General features: G+C 41.9%; 1 protein-coding gene across 9 annotated transcripts in view; it reads left to right on the top strand.

Annotated features, from left to right (window-relative positions):
* Window positions 1–20,382, top strand: part of BACH2 (BTB domain and CNC homolog 2) — a 274,189-nt gene that overhangs the window by 232,988 nt on the left and 20,819 nt on the right. For all 9 annotated transcript variants that reach the window (XM_059732064.1, XM_019496904.2, XM_059732063.1 and 6 more), the window contains one exon: window positions 4,827–6,371. In XM_059732064.1, coding sequence (XP_059588047.1) covers window positions 4,827–6,371 — 1,545 coding nt within the window. The remainder of the gene's footprint in view (window positions 1–4,826; window positions 6,372–20,382) is intronic.

Here is a 20,382-nt window from a genome sequence, read left to right as displayed (position 1 = left end):
CAATTCAAGGAAATGTAACAAGAAGAGAGGCAAATAAGGAAGAAAAGATATCCTAACAGTGAGGTCATAAGTAAATTCTGGTAAGTTTCCCAGAGGAAGTGGTGGAAGTCCGGCACTTAAATCAGTGACAACTAGACAGAACAAAACACTCAATGTTGCTCTGGAGGGAACAAAGGCAGAGACAGAATGATCTGAAGTGTTGACTTCTGAGTTTCTACAATTTTTTTTAATTTATGAGCCTGACTTGCCATTAAGAGCTAATGCTGATTAGCCTATTTTTCAATGATGGTCATTTTGCTGCATATAGAGTCCAGTAAACATCTTGCTCAGCATTGCACTGTTCTGCATGCCCAGCTGGCTGTGGTTCATGTTAGTTCACAGTACTAAAATAACTTTGTGCTCCATGTTAAGAGTTGATCATTGGGAGCACACGTGACCCCTGTCATCATGACAGAAAAGGGGATTGAACCACTGATTTCGATAGCTCATGCATGAGTTTCTACAGTTTGAGCAAAAGAATGAGGCTGTCTAGAATTAGCCACAGAACAGGACATAGGATGCATATCCAATCCAATTGGATGCAGCAGGTGACACAAGAGAAAAACAGAATAATCTCCTATGTAGCTGAGCATAGAGCCTACAACTTCCTTGGCCTTAAGATACAGGTGAGGATCCAGCCCTACTTTGAATAGCTAAAAATCTAAAAAACAGGAAATCTATGAAGAGGGAATGAAAAGAATGCAGCATATTTGCAGAAAGCTAGCAGAAACACGTGTGCACACAAGCTATTGTACCTTGGCTTATTTTTGTTGCTTAGGGTCTTCGTACTCACAGATTGACTCTATTATTTTGCACTCAATCTCTTACACCAGAAATGGGTATTAGAAGAGATGAGAATGATCATATCACTATTAGCAGGGTAGTAACCTGGAACATAAAATAGGAGATGTTCGGTATAGATTCCCACAAATTGGCCTATCTAATTGCAGATTAGGTGGTATGGAAAACATCTCTCAAATTTGGCAGAAAATAGATCTTGGAGACTGGCTATCTTATACAAAAAAATAAAGGTTATTTGTAGTGATAAAGCCTACTTTAATCATTGGACTAATATTACTTTAAACAGCAAATGGGTGTTGTTAATGTGGTGCAATAAACCCAGTTCCATTAGTAAAACTCAGCACCTTGTTTTATTTAATTGTTTTAACTCCGGTGCATTGGTAAGGTACACCTTTTAAAATACTATTCCTGCTTGTTCTTACAGAAGTGTATGTGTGTGGCTGTAATATATGCAGCTTTTAAGCTTTTCTTTTCAAAATGTGCAATATTTATAACCACTTTCCATTGCCTGAATATCTGCTTTCTTGTCACAATGAATTTAATATGAGCAGTTCCAAAGTCTGTAAGACAGTGGACCCACAATGGAGGCCAAATCAATATTTAGACAGCTTCAGGCTACTGAGATTCTGCTAATCTTAACACTTGCCAGCAAGCTTTGCATGCATTTATTATCAAAGTTATTGTTTATGTAGTTTAAATCATTGGCTCTGATTTGAACCACTTCAGAGACTCCTCCCTGAGGGCATCTATTAGAGCTGACAACTTGCTCATTCTGGTACTTTAAAAGTAACTCTTCGTTTCCATGTGTGTTTATAAATGAATATAATGAAGCTGTTAGAAATGTTGCAACTGTGGAAGACCCAAACTAATTCATGATGCAGGTCTGACAGTTATTCTCATCTCTCCATCATTTAGGCTTTCTCCCCTACCCACCTCCCACCCTCCCAGCACACACTCTTAAAGATCTGTATCCCATAGTTCCTTCTTTGTGTGGCAGGAGCTCCGTTTCTAATATTCAGCACAAAACAAATGTAACAGATGTCCTAAATGCTCTCTTTGTTAGCATCTTGATTTTTTGGGACTGAAGGACTGAGTCAGCTTGGGAGATAGCTTTACTCTGGAACGTTATGAGTCATTATGAGGTTCTTGAGAATGCCTGAACTGTAGTAAATGGGATACAGGTGAAAGCAGAGCAGAACAGCAGTGTTCAACTTGTTTTGCAGTCATTCCCCCTAGTGGTCTGCTTGAGTAACTACCACAAGGACTTTTTTGCCGTGTCTCAAGACTTCTTTTAATCACTGCCCTTAGACATACGGTGTTCGCTAGCTTTTATAGAATGTGCAGTGTTACCTGAGCCAACAGATTGAAGATGTTAAGAAAAAAATGACCCGTGAATAAGACATTCTACATTTCCACTTGCTGCAGCTAATCAGAGTGGGCAGAGCTAAAATGTAGGTATGCCTTCAGGGAAATCTTAATTTAAGCATGTGGACACAAATACTTTGAGCCCTTTTAGAAGGGGAATATTTCAAAGGGGCAGTAGCTGGTGCATTTGTGTTCCCTCCACCTTTAAAGCTCCTTCTTCCAGGGTTAAACGTGGAGTGCGTTTGCTACATTTGAATCGCGCTCAGTTTGTTCACACCTAACAGAACATATCAGCTGCTGCCCTTTTTAAAAAATCCCTTTTTGAAAGAGCTCCAAACATTTGTGTGTCCACACCCTAACAGAACAATAGAAGATATAACAGCAGCAGAGCAGAGATCATTCTACTATCCACCTGTAAATCTAGGCAATTTAAGTCCAAGAACACATAGCAAAACAGGGCTGTATGGGCTTTTGGAAGGACTTTGTAAGCTACAGGTAGTAGTTATATGCAGAAAACCTATTGAGAGCAATATTTAGAAGCTTTGTCTAAATTTATTCTAAATAATATTTAGAATATTTTCCTTTCTTAAATCTGCAATGTAGGGCTCTTGATTATCTGGTTTAACAAGTGAAAAGTGGCAAATAACAAGGACTTGTTTTTAAATAAATTCTGTAAATATGTGAGGTCTATACTAAATACTGAAGTGCAAGGTGTGTGGGACACGGTAGCCCTTCATGAATCATTTATGGTTTTAAAATTATTGAGTAGGGCTCCCCCAGCTCATGTTCCTATATTTGTGGACCTCACAGAGTCATTGGCTTGTCTGTATATACTTGAATCCAACTGTACAGACCTTCAGAAACTAAATCTGGGGAGTTATGAATGCCAGAACATCTCAGATTAAAATAGGTGCTGTATGTCTCACTGGAAAGCTATTTGTCTCTCTGTAGCTGTGTCTACACAGCATTCTGAGGTGTGGTTGCAGCACATATGGGCATACCTGAGCAAGCTTCAGTCTAGCCAAGGCAGGTACCAGTAGCAGCAGAGCCGTGGCAAGTAAGTACCCAGGATCCTTGATGGACTGATACAACTTACAGTGAAGTCTGTACTGCCTGGGCTATGTTAAAGCACACTTAGGTATATCAGCATATCACTTCACCCAAATGCAGTATAGGTGTAATCTAGGCATGCCCCCAACACCCATAATAGCTTAGCAGCTTCCAGCCTTCAACTCCTCCTAAACCCATAGTGAGCTAGGAAACTGCTCTCCTCACTTTAAGGATGGAGGTGCACAGAGGCTATGTGACTTTAATGTGGTCACATAGGACGTCTTTAGTGCATCAGGGAATTTGAACCCAGGCCTCCAGCATAGTTCTTGAAGGACTGGATCACCCTTCCTGTTCAGAAACCTTGTGTCTTGATGATGAACCACATCTGTGGGAGTTGGCTTACAGGGTAGTTTTAACACAAGTCTGCAGTTATGACCAACAAAGCTGTAAGTTGTTTTGGAATGCTCAGGACTTACCCGATATTAAACTTATTGCTGCTTCAAGACATGAATAGTGCTTGTACTTCAGAGCCATTTGCATTAGAAAAATATTAAATTAAAATCTATGGCAACAGACATTAGTGGGATGAATACAAGCAATACAGTTGAAAGTGCCTGAATAACCATATTTGTCACATGGCTCTGCAGTTTATTAGACAGCTCTGTGTATGGGTATCATCACAGTATATCTAAGGGAGAGGATGTATGTGTCTGCACCAGTTTGGGATGTATATTACATATGCATTATAGTTTATGCACATGTGCATATCTGTCAGGGTACAAATGTATAATGTGAAGCACCCACAATTCTGCTGGTCATTGTTAATTTTTTCCCTAAAGAAAAGTGATATGAAATTGTGTGCTGTCATGGGCTTCAGTATGTTTTGTAGCAGCTAAAATGTGGATACCCGTCTCTTTCCTATATGCTACACTTAATACACACTAAAACCAGAAACAATGGAATTTCTCAAGTGGAAGAGAGCCAGTGGGCAGCACAAATCCACTGTCTGGTAAATAGCAACTTGGTGATTGTTGACTAGCATCAATTCTGAAGACACAAGTCAGCTTGGTTGGCTAGCTAATGAGGGGGAAAGATTTCATATTTGTTTAATATTAAAACAGAAATGTTTTCCTCCCAGAACACTGCTCACATTTAAGTGCGACTCCTTTATACTCCAAAAAGCCATTCTGCACCAGGGTTAGAAGAATCAATCTTTCATTTTTATCTTGTTGGTAATTACAGTGCATCGCATGGAAGCCCATGTGCCCATTGAAAAGTTAATAACACACATGTTAATATATATTTACTCCTCTTATTAGCAAAAGCACCTGGTTCATAGCTTTTTAGTCATTCAATCTAAAGAATGTTTTGCATAACTTTTAACGTGATTTTGAAACAGCATTAATTATTGGAGGTAGCATCATTGCTGACCTGATAAAAGATTAACTGGTACTTTACAGTATTTGTTTCTGGATATTAGAGCTGTCAGATTATCTAACTACACTTGAAGGACTTTGGACAATAGCTGTGCTGATGGTAATGCTAGCAATTTCCCTGTTTTTTTTTTGCAGGTCACTGCCAGGGGATTTGGTCCATTGTTACAGTTTGCCTACACTGCTAAGCTGTTACTCAGCAGAGAAAACATCCAAGAGGTCATCCACTGTGCTGAATTCTTGCGCATGCACAACTTGGAGGATTCCTGCTTCAGCTTTCTTCAGACACAGCTGCTGAACAATGAAGATGGCCTCTTCTTGTGCAAAAAGGATACCGCCTGTCAGCGAATGCATGATGAAGAGAACTCAGATGGGGAAGAGGAGGAAACTATGGAATCAGAGACTTCAAAGATATCTTGCCCAAGGGAGAGGATGCAGCAGGAGCCCTTTAACTTTGAATCCACTGGTTCTGGAGTAGACAAGGAAGAAGGCATGTTGCCTGACTCGGACATACTGGGAGATAGCAAAGACAGTTTGGACAAAGATGTAGTAACACGGTACCCCAGATATAAGAAATATCAGCTTGCTTGTACCAAGAATGTCTACAACACATCACACATCAGTACCTCAGGTTTTGCAAGCACATTTGGTAATGAGAGCTCTGGTAATGGCCTCAAATCAGGACTTGCTGTGGGGCAGATTAAAAGTGAACCTTCGAATGAGGAAAATGATGAAGAAAGCATCACACTTTGCCTGTCTGGAGATGAACCTGACATCAGGGATAAAGAGGGGGATGTTGAAATGGATAGGAAGCAGCCAAGTCCTGCTTGTGTTGACAGGTCTAAAAGTGGGTCCTCTCCTTCCTGCTTAAGGTCTTTCTTCAACAGAACAAAAAATGTAGATTTGGTTGGCTTCCCAAGTACTTCCCAACAGCACTTTGCCAGGAGTCCAGCATGCCCTTTTGAAAAGGGGACAACTCAGGGTGACCACAAAACTGACTACAGCCCTTTCACAGGGAATTATGGACAGCCCCATGCCATTCAAAAGGATGCTTCCAACTTCCCCGGAGGATCGCCTCTCAGGGGGCCTGGTTTTGAAGCTCTTTGTAAGCAGGAAGGTGAACTGGACAGGAGGAGCGTTATATTCTCTTCAAATGCTTGTGACCAAGTAAACACTTCGGTGCATTCATATTCTGGTGTGAGCAACCTGGAGAAAGACCTCTCTGAGACTTTGCCAAAAGGTCTGTGGGCTGGAGGCAGCCAATCCCTTCCTAGTTCACAGACCTATTCCCACAGTGGACTGACAGCTGATCACTTGCCGGGAAGGATGCGGCCTAACACCAGCTGCCCAGTGCCAATTAAAGTTTGCCCTCGCTCTCCTCCTTTGGAAACCAGAACCAGGACCTCCAGCTCATGCTCCTCCTACTCATATGCAGAGGATGGCAGTGGTGGTTCTCCTTGTAGCCTCCCTCTGTGTGAGTTTTCATCTTCCCCCTGTTCTCAAGGAGCTCGATTCCTGGCCCCTGAGCATCAGGAGCCAGGCATGATGGGAGATGGAATGTACAACCAAGTCAGACCCCAGATTAAATGTGAGCCATCCTATGGAACAAACTCCAGTGATGAGTCTGGGTCGTTCTCAGAAGCAGACAGTGAATCATGTCCTGTGCAAGACAGAGGGCATGAGGTAGGGATTTAAGATAAGTACACATGTAACAGTCATTGTGACCCAATTAATCACTCCTTTATTCTTTCAAACAACTTTGGCATTTTCCCAGCAATTTCTTGTTGACAGAGGCAAAGGGTAATTTGTATTTATTTTCTTGTTACCTGAGTGTGCATGGTTAAGTTAACAGAGGAGAGATCATAAACAGCTATTTGACCTCCAGGATGCTTGGCACTAATGAAATTTTATTGTTAAAGCAATAGCAACAAGAGTAAATTTATGGTCATAGAAGTGTTGTCACCTACTCTCTAATCTTCCCAGTATTTCCTTCTTGTTCCTTACCTATATTGAGGGTGGGGGAGAAGTAGAACCAGCCTCTTCAAGGAATTAAAACAAATGTTTTCACCCAGAATACTATCATGTTGCCTGCAGCTTGGTCTACATATCAATACATATCAATGGTAGTATCACAGGTCCTGTTGAGATGGTAGCCTTGTTGTGTTTGGCACTGTGCTGTCTAAACCATGAGAGAGTTCTTGTTGCAGTTTGCTTACAGTCTGAATAGAGGAGACAGACAGAGGGTGGGAGGAGGAGGAGAGGCAGAGGTGAAATGACTTGCGTCTGTTCATGGGTCAGAGCCAGGAATAAAATCTAGGTCTTCTTTCCAGTCTAGTGCCTCGTTCAATAGACCATGCAGCCTCCCTTTGTATCTTCTTGTCATGTAGCCACTGGACTTTGTCTCATTACTAACTGATACCAGGATTAAATTTCCCAGCTATGGGTTCCTCTTTCTTCCTTCCTAGAGAGTCCTTGCAGATAGCTGCATAAAAAGTTTCCAGGATTGTTATCCTTGTATTTACAGGAGCTGTTAATGGAACCAGAGAGAGGGAATGAGACTTTCTATGCAGCACTGAGAGAGAGATGGGGTCAGCTTAAGAAAAAACAATCCCCCCCCCCCCCCCCACCAAAAAAAACCCAACAAAAAAACAAGGCTATATATAAATGCTATAGTGGGGTACCTGAGTAACAAAGAGCTGATTCACAAGCCAAGGAGAATGTTGCATGACTCATGTAGGTGTACTGCATAGCAGGAGCTGAGGAGAGATGCATGTCTTTATGGATCTCCAGCAGGTAATTGAGAGTTCGCTTCTGTGTGGTACTGGATACCTGCTGCCCTCTTAAAATGTTTCATTAAAAGCTGCTGCAGTGGAGAGTAGGTAGATCTGCTCTCCGGGTTACTGTCTGCTATGATAGTCTGGAGTAGAGTAGACCAGGGTCAAGCCAACAGGTGTGAAATGAAGAAACAAGGGGGAAGAGATGTATGCAGCTCTGTTGTTTACTTTGTTTTATGTGAAGAGTAACTTTGATTTTGAAAAAATTAGCTAATTACTGATGCTATTGCTGCCTGGTTCTTTGGTGTGGAAGGATACTCTTAACACAAAAAGAAATCATTGTCATATTTTTTATGTTTATCGTAAGGAAGGAATAGGATGCAGGTGCCTCCTGAAGCCTCAGAAGATGTTGTACCTTGGGGTCTCAACCCCTACCATGTTCCACTGACAGCAAAGTCATTTCAGAAGGGTTCTTTACTTTCCACTGTACATTTAGCCAATATAAGTGTGGAGACTGCTCCTTTCCCTGTAGGGGAATCTAAAGCACTCTGTTTAGGACTTCCTGGACCTGCTTTGTCCAAGATTCTGGATCCAGGAAGTCTTAAAGCAGCCACAAAGGAATAAAAGAGTCCTTATTCCTCTTCATGGCCCTTTCACAACTAGTGACCATCCTTGTAATCAGGGGCAGAGGTCCCATTTGCAAGGATGAGACTGCAAGCAGTGGGTTGAAGAGACAAAAAGGAGTGAATGGTTAAAATGATAGTTGCTTAGTGAGAACTGATGCACAGCATGGCATAGTAAAGAGGGTGGGAGGTTGGATTTTTAAGTGACTAATGCAATGTTTTAATTAGCTAATTGTGTGGGGTCTGAAGCAGCTGAATGAGGAGGCTGGGGGTCCTTGCGGACTTCTGGAGAAAACTGTTAAGTTATATTGATGAAAACTGTTAGTAAGAAGTAGTGGGTGTCAGTTGTGTTTATCTTCTCTGAACACAGATAAACAACCCAAGGCAACAAGAAACCATATTGCATGGGCACAAAGTACTAGTTCAGATTTTTGTTTGAGAAGGATTTTGGGAAGGCTGTTGCAGTAGAACAGCTGATGGAAATGCAGCATAGTCTCATTAGGAAGTGCCCTGTTATATAGATATTATACAGTGTATTGGGATGTCTATGTCCCTGGAAGTTATAGTGTGAAAAAGGTGAAGTGACAAATGTACCAAACCAGAAAACAAACTATTCAATGGAGAGAAATGATTTCTTTTGAATCACTCCATATAGTTTAGCAAATTGGCTATTAGATAAGTGGGCAGCACATGTACTACCTTGAAAAATTCACCCCCTTCCAAAAGCTCCATCTTCTAAAACCTTTAACTGGGGGCTTTTTCCAACCCTGAAGCTGTCCCTTTTGGCTATCTGGATCACTTTGTATTCTGGTCCTTGACCCAGTGTCTGCTTATTATAAAATTAATCTATTTATGGTTTACGTTTTTAAAAAATGTAAGATAAAATAATTGAATGAATATGACTAATTACTGCTAAGTGAAGAGCTGTGTTCTGCAATCAGGTGCATGCTACTGACATTACTTCAGTACAGTTGATGCTTGTTCGTGACAATATATCCATGACTGGGTGCTGTGTTGTTCCTAAACAACTATTGTTGTTCTAAAAAGTGTCATCTGAATACATGGCAGGGAAATGTGTCCAAAGAAAATGTTTCTGGTAGGTGATTATTGTTCTTATTGTGCAATTCTGGGCACCGCACTTCAAGAGGGATGCAGATAACCTGGAGAGGGTCCAGAGAAGGGCCACTCGTATGGTTAAGGGCTTGCAGACCAAGCCCTACGAGGAGAGACTAGAGAACCTGGACCTTTTCAGCCTCCACAAGAGAAGGTTGAGAGGCGACCTTTTGGCTGCCTATAAGTTCATCACAGGGACACAGAAGGGAATTGGTGAGGTTTTATTCACCAAGGCGCCCCCGGGGGTTACAAAAAATAATGTCCACAAGCTAGCAGAGAGCAGATTTAGATTGGACATTAGGAAGAACTTCTTCACAGTTCGAGTGGCCAAGGTCTGGAACGGGCTCCCAAGGGAGGTGGTGCTCTCCCCTACCCTGGGGGTCTTCAAGAGGAGGTTGGATATGCATCTAGCTGGGGTCATCTAGACCCAGCACTCTTTCCTGCCTATGCAGGGGGTCGGACTCAATGATCTATTGAGGTCCCTTCCTACCCTAACATCTATGAATCTATTAACTGGTGTTGTTGCAAATAGGCATCAACTGTAGCCCCATTGACTGAAATCAATAACTGTGTTGATTTCATCGAGACAGTCTGGTGTGAAAAAGGCTGACAGACTCTGACCCTCACTTATCAGATGCAGTTCATAAGGTCTCTTGGAGTTTGGACCTGGTTGTTCTTGATTTGGATCCCAGAGTGTTATCAGTGCTCAGAATTAATGTCACAAAAATGCCTTTTCCTGGGATAGTGACCATGTGTGAAATGTGTCAAAGGTTTTTTTTCCTTTTGGGCTTCTAGGAACTTTGCTGTCTTAGGGAATGGGTGCTAGGCAGAAGCATACATACTCCAACTGATTTATTTAGGGCCCTTTACATATGCAGGTAAAGGTGCAATGGGATCTAATGCACCATCCACACAATTGCTCATCCTGCCATGCCATGTGCATGGCAAGAGGTGCGACTGTAGGATCACAAATCAGATCCCATCGTGCTTTATTGCCAGTGCAGGAGGAACCCAATCCTGGGCTCCCCCTGTACTAGCAAGAAGCAGGCTCCTATGGCTCAGAGCCCCTTCAGCTGTTGGGGCTCCCAGCTGTAGGAGCACCTCCCATATCCCTGTGGCTGGGGGTAGGGACAGACATTCAAAAAGCCTAAGCTTGAATTGATTCAATTTTTGCAGGTTAGTCTAACCTGCAAAACTTGAACTGGTCTGGAGGTGGATAGACATTCCCTTTTCATTCCAGAAATGCAGGCACATGCCTGCAGTGGCTCAAGCTAGAAGCCAGGGGACCTCTAGAGCAGCCCTCCCTTCACTTTACAGTGCTGAGCTGGGGGGGGGCATCAGGACACTCTGATTAGCCCAGCAGGGAATTGGTAACAGTGTTTATCACCCCTTTAAGGAAACAACAGAGACACATTACCAGCTACCTGTTGCTTCTGCCTTTGTCACAACACCAACCGGAGCCAGCATGTGGTTTGCTAGCTAATACATAGATACCTCTCAGCAAGGCAGAGGGGAGGGGAGAATTCCTGCTAAGCAGGGAGTGGTGAGGGGGAGGGAGGGGGAGGGAGGGAGCAGCCTGCAAGTCTCTGCCAGAGCTGCAGCCAGGGAGCAAAGGGGAGGGGCCAGCCCTGCTGTGGAGCAGAGAGCCCTTCCCAGCCCAGCCCAGAGAGCATGCCGGGATGCTGGGGGTGTCTGGTTTAACTTAAACCAGCAAGGGGACAGACGCTGCATAAACTGGTTTGACCCAAATCAGTTAAGTCTTATACTACATTCAACCAGACTTATCTCAAACTGTTTTCAGCTGTTTTCAAACTGGTTTACGTGCATTGAGCATCTGTTCTACTACAGGTTTAAGCCAGTTTCTGATCACTTAAACTGGTTGATGTATGCTGTCTGTCCCTAGCCTGGGAGACCAGCTGCTGTGATGATCTAGTCACAGGGGCGCTCCATGCACCCTTGCAGCTGAGAGATCACAGCAGCTGGTCTTCCAGCTGTGGGGGTGCATGGGCTGTCCTTCAGCTGGGAGCCCTGTCAGCTGGGAGCTTCCAGACTCAGGGGTGCACATGGCTAGAAACTCTGATTAGCTGACAGGGCTCCCAGCCACAGGGGCCCCTGGCCACACATTCAGTTAATGGTGTGATAGGAAACCATTATGAATACAAATTTATTCATATTTTGTAGAATAAATTTGTAGCTTATTCCTTTTTATCACACTATTAATTGATTGAACATGTGGCGGGGTGACCATTTAAGGCATGATTAACTGGTTAATCATGCCTTAAATGTAATGTATAGATGGGGCCTTAGAAAATGATACTGAGTATAAAGATATTTTGAATTCTATTCCCCTTTGCCTTTGTATTCTATTCCCTGTGACCCTTTGAAAGTGCCTGGCGTTGCTGAGATTTTTCTTGTCAGATCTCTCCAAACAATACAAGAACAGGTGCAAGCTAGACCTCCCCCATGTGTTGCAAGTACAGGAGGAAATAGTGAGGAGCTGTTGAGATTTTAGACAATTGACTGACAAAGTGGCTGATTCCATGCAAATCCTTCTCCTGGCACTTTCCTCTCCATCCCTCAAAGAACAGTTAAGGTCAATAACTGGAGTTTAATACCACTGACAAGAATACATGTATTTTCAGTTTGCAACCAATTTCTAACCATCTTGCTCAAAATAGCAACAATAAAAATAAGAGTGGAAATAATAAATCCTTCAGAAGGAAGTGCTTGTTGATCTGTAAACTTTCCAAGCTATGAACTTGTTCTCTTTGGTGATACCTTGCTTTTCTAAAATTTATTTTCCCAAATATTGTTTTGCTGCTGTAAAACAATTAGAATGTAGCCTTTAAACATTGCTCTTTTATGGCAAACTGGATATGTTAAAAAACAAAACAAAACAACCCATCCCCCCACCTCCCCAATTCAGTCCACTTTGATTAGCTAAGTTTTCCTGGAAAAACAATAATCCAGGGTAGGAGGAAGGAGGGGGCTGAGTTTTCCAAGAACTATTATTATGTAGGGAATTCCATTCAATGCAACTTTTATTTATATAAAAGAATAACTTTCCATTTTGGGGTAGTGACTCACTTTTAAAAGGAAATGTTCACAAGGGCAGTACTAATGCAATTGGGCCACTGAAGGAGGTTGAAAGCATTTTTTTTTTTACTTCAGTGAAAGTCCAGAGCTTTCATGCCTAATAACAGACAGACAGCCTTTCTCTGCTTATGTGTTCACCAGTAACTCAGTATTAAGGCCCTAATCCTGAGCTAGAGTATAGCTCTACCTAAGGTCCACCAGAGCCATGTTCTTCATTGTTCACCCCAGTTGAGGATCTAGACTTTACTGTTTCCATCAGTTGAGGTTATGTGCTTAAAATATGTAGTGACCAAGGACGTTTACCATAGCCACCGTTCAAACATAGGAGTTTGAAATACCATCTGTTGGAGTGCTTGTTGTACTGTAGACACTTATATACATTTCAGGTAAAAATTGTGACCGGCATCCCCAGTGGATTTCAACGGTATGTTGGGAATTGTATTCTAGTGCTGCTGGTGAGAAGGGGAAACACCAAATACTGCTTTGCATTAGATCTACTTAATAGCTGGGGTTTTAAAATGTTGTTTTATTAGAAATGATGTTGGTGCATTTGCATTTGCAAACTCTCTCTTCAGATTCTAATAGTGGTACAAGATTTAAGTGCTAGACCTAAAACTTTCAGTAAAGATCCTTTAAATTCTGAATCATTTGACTTTAGCTTAAAAATTATTATGATATCCCATTTTTCCAAAACTATAAGCCACTGGTTGGCGCTACATAAAACACCGGTTTTGTTTCTTGATGTTTTGGTGACAAAACCAGGTTTTCCCTGAAATACCGTAGATTTTTTCTCCTGTTCCACATCCCGGCAGTCAATCTAAAGTACTCATGTGGCCTCATAACTGTAACAGCTGAGAGCCTCACTTTTTTAGTGTGTGTATTTTTACAAAAGTTTTGTGTGGCAGGGAAGTACTGTCAGTTCCATTATACATGTTATGAAGTCTAACTTGTTCAAGGATCCACAGTCTCTCATGTGCCTAGAGTTTAGTAGATCTATAGGAGCTCCCACTTTAAATAACTGCTTTTAAAAGAAGGTTAGGGTGATGCAGGTCAGGCCTGTTGCTGGCATTTGTATCCATTTTCTCCTGGGCAGATAGTGCACTACAGTGATGATGCAGCAATACGTCCTACTAATCCAGTAGAATTAGGAAATGTTCCAGGAACAGGTATTGGTGATGTGAATACCGTGCATTCCCTTACCAGAAGGGACATCATCTGGATTTTGGTGCTCTTTCTAGACTCTGTCAGGTTTACAAAAGACTTGCTATCAGCTATGAACTAGCTGTTGAAACTCAAGCTGCATGATGGACCCACTGATCAGTTGATCAGCTGCAGTTAGCAAAAGACAAGCTAAACTAGCCCTACTTAGCTTGACAGAAGCTCTGTTAAGCAGAGAATGAGTTATCCAATGTGCCTGCTGTTTCACAGAACTTATCCTCACCTTTCAAAGACCTTATATGCAGCTGCTATCACTCCTCAAGCTCCTCTCTAGGAGCCAGAGCCATCTGGAGATGATGTAGGAGGTCACTCTGGGTAGGCATGCAGCAGTCTGGTCACACTGCACTGCCCAGAAATTGTGAGAGGTAGTTGATTCCATATCTGCTGACCTGGGCACTCTCACACCTGCTCTTGGTACAATCCTAGGAATGTTGTATCTCTGCTCATTCTCCTCTCCCACCTTAGTACAGTCAAGATGCTGTTCTTTTCAGAGACTGCACAAGTCAAATATCTTTGCCTTTGCTGGAAGGTTACTCAAAAATATTAGCTGGTACAGGATGCACCTGTTAAATCAGAGGGAGGCAGATTAGTGGAAATTTATCACACATGTTCAATGTATTATTCTGTTTACCACTTTGGTAGCCTAAGCTCAAATTGAATAAAACACATTTTCTCCATTCCTGACCCAGCAATCTCCTGCACTGGAGCTATCTTCTTTCTGGCTCTGTAAAGCTGAAGGATAAGTTCCATGTCATAGGTCCTAGCCTATGTAATTCACTCCCGTTAGAAATGCACGAAAGCCCAAACCTGGCCGCACCGAATGAGTAGCAAGCCTTCTTTCTGTATCCAGGCTCTGCACTAACTGTAAGCTCTGGAATCCTGGGCATGTTGCTTTACTAGTGTGAATTTTTTTCTTGTCTTATAACATTGGCAAGAAATAATTTTCTCCCTATATGTGGGAATGTTAATGGATTCCAGGCTGAATCATGGAAAGTGAGCTCAGATGAGTTGGTAATGGATACTCTATAAGTGATCTGTAAAGTCTAGAAAGCAGCAGCATCACTGTATTTACTCGCATACCACATGCACCTTTTTCCAAACAATCAGACCCTGCAAAATTGGGTTGCGTGTCTTAAATGGAGAAGGTGATTTTCTGCACAGAATAGAAACTCCCTGCTTTGATTCCTGCTCCACCATGCACCAGCAGTGGCATTACTATTCAGGCAGCTGAAGGAATCAGTTGACTTAATGACTCTTTTTTTTTTTTCATTCAACAGGTATGGAGTGATTGATCATCTCTCTTTTTTGATAGTCTTGATATTCCACGAATCAAGCTAATCTTTCCTTGAGTGATTTTGATGCCTGCTAGCTGTTCTTGGCCTTTCTTTTCCAATTTCATAGTTTTGGAGACTCTTTTTTAGCTCTTTTTAAGATCACAGATCCACCCATGGAGACCAGTATTTAGCAACGACTATGGTTTCAACTTTTAGTTGAGCAGAAAAGGGAGGGTGATTCAGCTGAACATTATGCTCTGTCCCTGCTCAATGCAGCCATAACTCTGGAAAAAAATCTTTTTTTTTCTGCATTCTTCCTTCCCAAAAAAACAGGTGCATGTCTTACCTGAGAGCATGTGGTATGCAAGAAAATACAATACATCCAGTCTGTCACATGCTCTGAATGTTGGCACTGAGCTGATTGGGATCACTGGCCTACTGCACACCATACAGGGGGTTGGAAAGATCATGGCCAAAGAGGTAGAGATGGCTGGCAGGACCAGACTGAGAGTTCTTGACTATAGAAGAATTGTGGACAGGAGGTTATGGTATCTGGCAGAATCAGGGTTGGGAAAGGATTGTGATTGGTGTAGAAGAAAGAGAGATGAGTGTATTGAAGAAGTAAGTCTGAAGGAGAAGGCTCTCCAACAAGAACCTTATGACCCCCACATCCTAAATTTTAAGGCTCTCCTTGCACTTTGCCCATCCCATAGATTGATTTTCAGCTCTGAAACTGCTTACCACAGACGAGAAGTCCTTGCGTGTGTTCTTTGGGCTGGGAAACATGCTTGATTGTCCTCTGGGTGAGGAGGAGGAACAGATTGAGGCCAGAAAAGGCAGTTCCCATTTCAGAAATCTTTCTCTGAAGAAATAAAAATGTAATAATGCATGTGTATATGAACATATCTGTGTGCGTGCATATGGAATTTTGCCATGTTACAGAGTATTCAGCTCTGCATTTCAAAAGCATGCACTGCTGGTACAATTATATTCATTCCCACTGTAGCTGACCATTGCCTTCAGTGTAAATAGAGATGAGCCTGTAATGTTCCCACCCTCCCCCACCTGCGTATAGGAAGGCATTAGCAGCAGTAGTAGTTCTGACCATGCACCTTGCTACTCAGATGCAGGCCATCCATTACCATATTTACTTGAATATAAGACGAGCTTTTCCCCCGATTAGCATGAGAAAAAACGTTCCTCATTTTATATTCACATACAAGGAAATCTCAAATACACCAGTGGGAACATCCTTTTTTTTTCTTTTTTTAAAGGAATTTTGCTAGTGTCCCAGGTCAAATTAGCCAGATCAGTTCCAAATCCTTTGAATCATTCAAGAACCATATGTGGCCATACTACCAGCAAGTATCATTCATCCCAGACATTTCAGCCTGGGGCTTCAGATGCATCCAAATCTTTTGGCAGGCATCCTGTGTGCAGGCCCAAGCCCCAAGGCTTGGAGTTCAGATACCCCCAGGTTTTGCTTGCCTTCAGCCATATAGCTGCAGGACCAAGCTAGGGAGGAATCTCCCATTTCCAGGAAGTTGCTGTATAGCCAAGTTCCTCCCACTGGAAGCTTGCCAGTGGGAAGTTAACTATGAGGCTCTCATAGGGAGTCATGTCCACAAGCAGGGAAGGGTGCACCCTGCAGTACACCGTGCCATTTTAATTGCATCTTGGTCATGGTATTTCCCCTGCCAGGTAAATATGGAAACCCTTTTTTTTTTTTTTTAAAGAAACTTTTCACGTTCCAAGCCAAATCAAGTCCAAATCCATAAGGCAATCCAAAACCATCAGTGGCCCTGTAACTGGCAACTATCCTCCACCCCCACCAGGGGCTTCAGATATTTCTAGTCTTTCGGCAGGAATCTTACATGCAGGCAATTAGTATAAGTTGTCTGAATTAGATATATGGTAGTGTCTGTTGTGTGTAGTTCTCCTCGGCATGGATTGTTTGTCCTGTCATGGTGAGCCACAACACTGAATATATTTTTACTTCCTCTTCACTCCCACAGCTGAGCTGCACCTTTCTTTCCCATTTCCAATGATTGCTGTTTCTTCATCAGCCTTAAATGTCTGGCAAACATCACCAAATGGGACCCCAAACAGTTAACCAGAATCCCTCTGTTGCCTCCTCTCTCAGCCTCTTGCATGTGATTAGTGTGGCCCTGCCCTCCATGAGGTGGAATTGGACCAGGTTGCATAGCGCCTTACCTGCATATAAATTTTTGAAGGTTGCCAGGACTTGTGACAAGAACACTCGGTTCCAGTGATGAATAGGAGGCAATTAGCACCTGAATCCTTTGCAGGCTAAGTGCTGAGCTGTCGGGTTATTGTGGCTTGAAATGCTTTTGACTCTGCTGGAGCCTGGCCCAGTGAACTATGTGGTAAATCATGAGTTTTTTGGCTTTGGATGATTATGCATAGTTTGTACTATATCCAAGTAGGTACAAAAGTGCTGCTTGAAAGTGTGTTTATGGAGTACCTGTGCTAAAACTTGTAGCCATTTCAAAAAAGATAAATTGTGTCAGTTCTGGATGAACTAAGTCTATGGGTACTATGGTAATTTGCCTATACGTTTATTTCAAAGTCACTGCTTTCAAATTTGCTCCTCACTTCCATGTGCTCAGTGAGAGCACAGTCTGATAGTAAGGGGTCAGGGAAGAAGTTTGAGGTGCAGAGGACAAGGGGGAGCCACTTGATCCCTCAGATTTATTTTCCCTGCTATAGCAGTGGGAGGGGGACAAATTCAAGGCAAACTTTCAATAATTAGATTGTATACCTGGAAAATTATAGCAAATTTATAAATTTCCCTCAAGTTAAAACTAATTAATGTGGGTCATCTTATAGTCAAGTAAATATGGTGAGTGTACCCAGCTCCTGCTGGGTTGCAAGCTTTCTCTGTGCCAGACAGCTTAAATACCAGAGGTTGTCATTAGGCTCTGTCTTTCAATTGGAAAAGCAAGAAGCCAGAAGTTTTTACTCTGTTAGTTAAATAAAGCAGCAGAAAAAGAAGAAGAATTCTGTTGATTTTTTTTTAAAGGAGCAGTTGGTGTCTCGGGGCCTCCTCTGCCCTGAAGCATTTTATCCCTCTCCTGTGAGCTGTGCAGTATATGTTGTATAAGTCTTTTAGTTGTTCAGAGTTCACTATTAAGGTTAAGAAGGTTCTGGTTAGTATTGTTTAGTACCCAAATAAGATGCTGAAGAAAGAAAAGATGAGAAATTAATTTCCCTTAGATAGAAAAAGTTTCCAGTTACTTCATATGTTGACAGTATGAATGATACTGGAGCCCATTTCTTCTCTATATTAAAAAATGAAGCAGTACTTAGTGCAGTATGTGAGTAGTGGTAGCAGCAAACATGCTATCTACATTGGCAATAACTAATGAGGCTTGAAATAATTAATTGGTTATATATGGACCTTTCACTTGCTGAGTCAGTGGTTCTCCCTGTTTGTCTAGAACAGTGGTTCTCAACATTTTTTGTATGAGGATCCATTTATAAACATCAGTGGCCAGTCCTGACCCAGTGCCCCTCACTCCTGACACACTGCCCCCCTGCCAAGGCCCACCCTCCAGTGTGTGAGGCAGGGGGTGGGTGGGTGTGTGGCATGGGAGGCCCCAAGCAGCCCCTTGTAAGCTGGAACTTTGCCAGCCTGCAAGGGAAAAGCCATGGTTTCCCACATTTTCCTCCTTTAAAGGAGAATCCATTTTTAAAGTTTGTCCACGACCCTTTCGTATATTCTTGTGACCCACAGGTTGAGAAACGCTGGTCTAGATGACTACTGACTTAACTGTTAGAAGTGATGACATTTATACTGACACTCCGCTGCCAAAAGAGAGAACAACTCCTCATGATGATACAGAAGTTTTACTTTTCACAAGGCTGGGTTGGCTGGGTTTCATCGGAATGGGTCATTCATAATTCAGGAGAGTTATGAATTGCAATAGCTGAATGCACTGGTGTGCTTAGTTATGCAGGGTGTAGTAATTCTGAAGAACATTCAGTGAGAAACAGTGACTCCTGCTCTGATGTAAAGATCCAGCAAGAATAATTGTGCAGATAGTAAATAAGAATTTGGAAGACTTAACTGCTCTATTCCTCATGCAGTCAGCTTCTACTGTAATAACTCACTGAAAGAATGGAGTGTCTGCTGATGTTTCAAACTTGAAATATCCCACACCAGGGAATGCAGAATTTCTTACTATATGAAAGACAAAATTCTAAGAACTTTTCCTTTTATTTTTTTCTTTTACTTTCCTAGTATTTCTTGGTTTACAGGAAAACTATCCTAAAGTCTATGCATCCTAAACAACTCCTGAGCAGGGTTGGACTAATGATGCATTTAAACTGATGGAAATTGCCTTAGCATTGACCCAAAAAAGGAGCAGACATGACATATGGCCTTATATTCTATAACTTACTAAAATCTGGTGTGGATTTTTGTGGATGATATCTTTTATTGGACAAATTGATAGGGATAAAGTTAGACGAGATGTTCACAAACCTAATGAAGAATACCTCACATTCAAAGGCTTGTCTGACTTTATCCCAGCCATGCAATTGGTCCAATAAAAGGCATTACCCACAAAAATCTTCACTTCTCACATAATTCCAGGACCATCACAGCTACAACATCATTCTGACAGTACTAAAATCTGGTGTAGAATTACCGCAAGAAGAACCAGCAGTAAAAAATACAGTGTAGTCTACAGACAAAACTCTTTTTAGTTTAGAGGCAGTATCTTTTATTAGACCAACTAAATAGTAACAAAAAAATTCTTTCTTTGCAAGTTTTCGGGTCCAAACACCCGAAAACTTCAGGCAGAGGAGAATTCAGAGATTGTAAAAGTTCTCCAGGGTAGAAAAGAAACTTCATCTTCCACAGGGGAGGTGAAGGATGGTGAGGTTCCCCTGGGTTTCAAAGTCCATTTGTAAACAAGTTGCTGAATATGCAGATTAGGCAAGCACAAAGCTCCCGCAGGTTTCTTTCCTGAAGGTCTCAGCTGTCAGGCAGGGAGTTAAATTTTGCTTTTTTCCTGTTTAGCAATGAAGTTTACACTTCCAAACGACTAACTACAATAACTTCATGCTTCAAGTATATAGCTTGTAGCTGTGTTTGGTCTAAAAAGCCGACTATTAGCACTGTCAGGTGTGCAAACATGATTCATAAGATAAACCCAGAAATTTCAAATAGTAATTCATAGTGATAAAAACATTCTTACCTGTTGTGGTTTTTCTGAGCTCTTTGCAACAGAAAAATTCTTTGTTATTTTTTCTGTAGTCAAGAAACGAATGAAAAGTAAGTTGGCATTTTTCAAGAAATGCCTGGAGTCTAAAAATGTTGAGAACCACTGCTCTAATAGTACCTACTGCAACAGCTATTCTGAGCCATCCTATCCGGATTCCAGGGTAATTTACATAGTGGATGAAACCAGTGTTGACATGTTGTATTGTGCAGCCTCAAAGACACATGGCCAAATTCTCAGTTAATGTAATTTGACATGGTTCCATTTTGATTCATACTAAATGGTAACCTGGCCCACAATCAGCATAAAACACCAGTGGCACCTTATCTTAGCCATACAGTTAAGTA

This window comes from Alligator mississippiensis, chromosome 1 (genome assembly GCF_030867095.1).
Source record: "Alligator mississippiensis isolate rAllMis1 chromosome 1, rAllMis1, whole genome shotgun sequence".
Classification (NCBI taxonomy): Eukaryota; Metazoa; Chordata; order Crocodylia; family Alligatoridae; genus Alligator; species Alligator mississippiensis.
The sequence above is the reverse complement of the archived record's forward strand: the minus strand, read 5'-3'. Positions and strand labels throughout refer to the sequence as shown.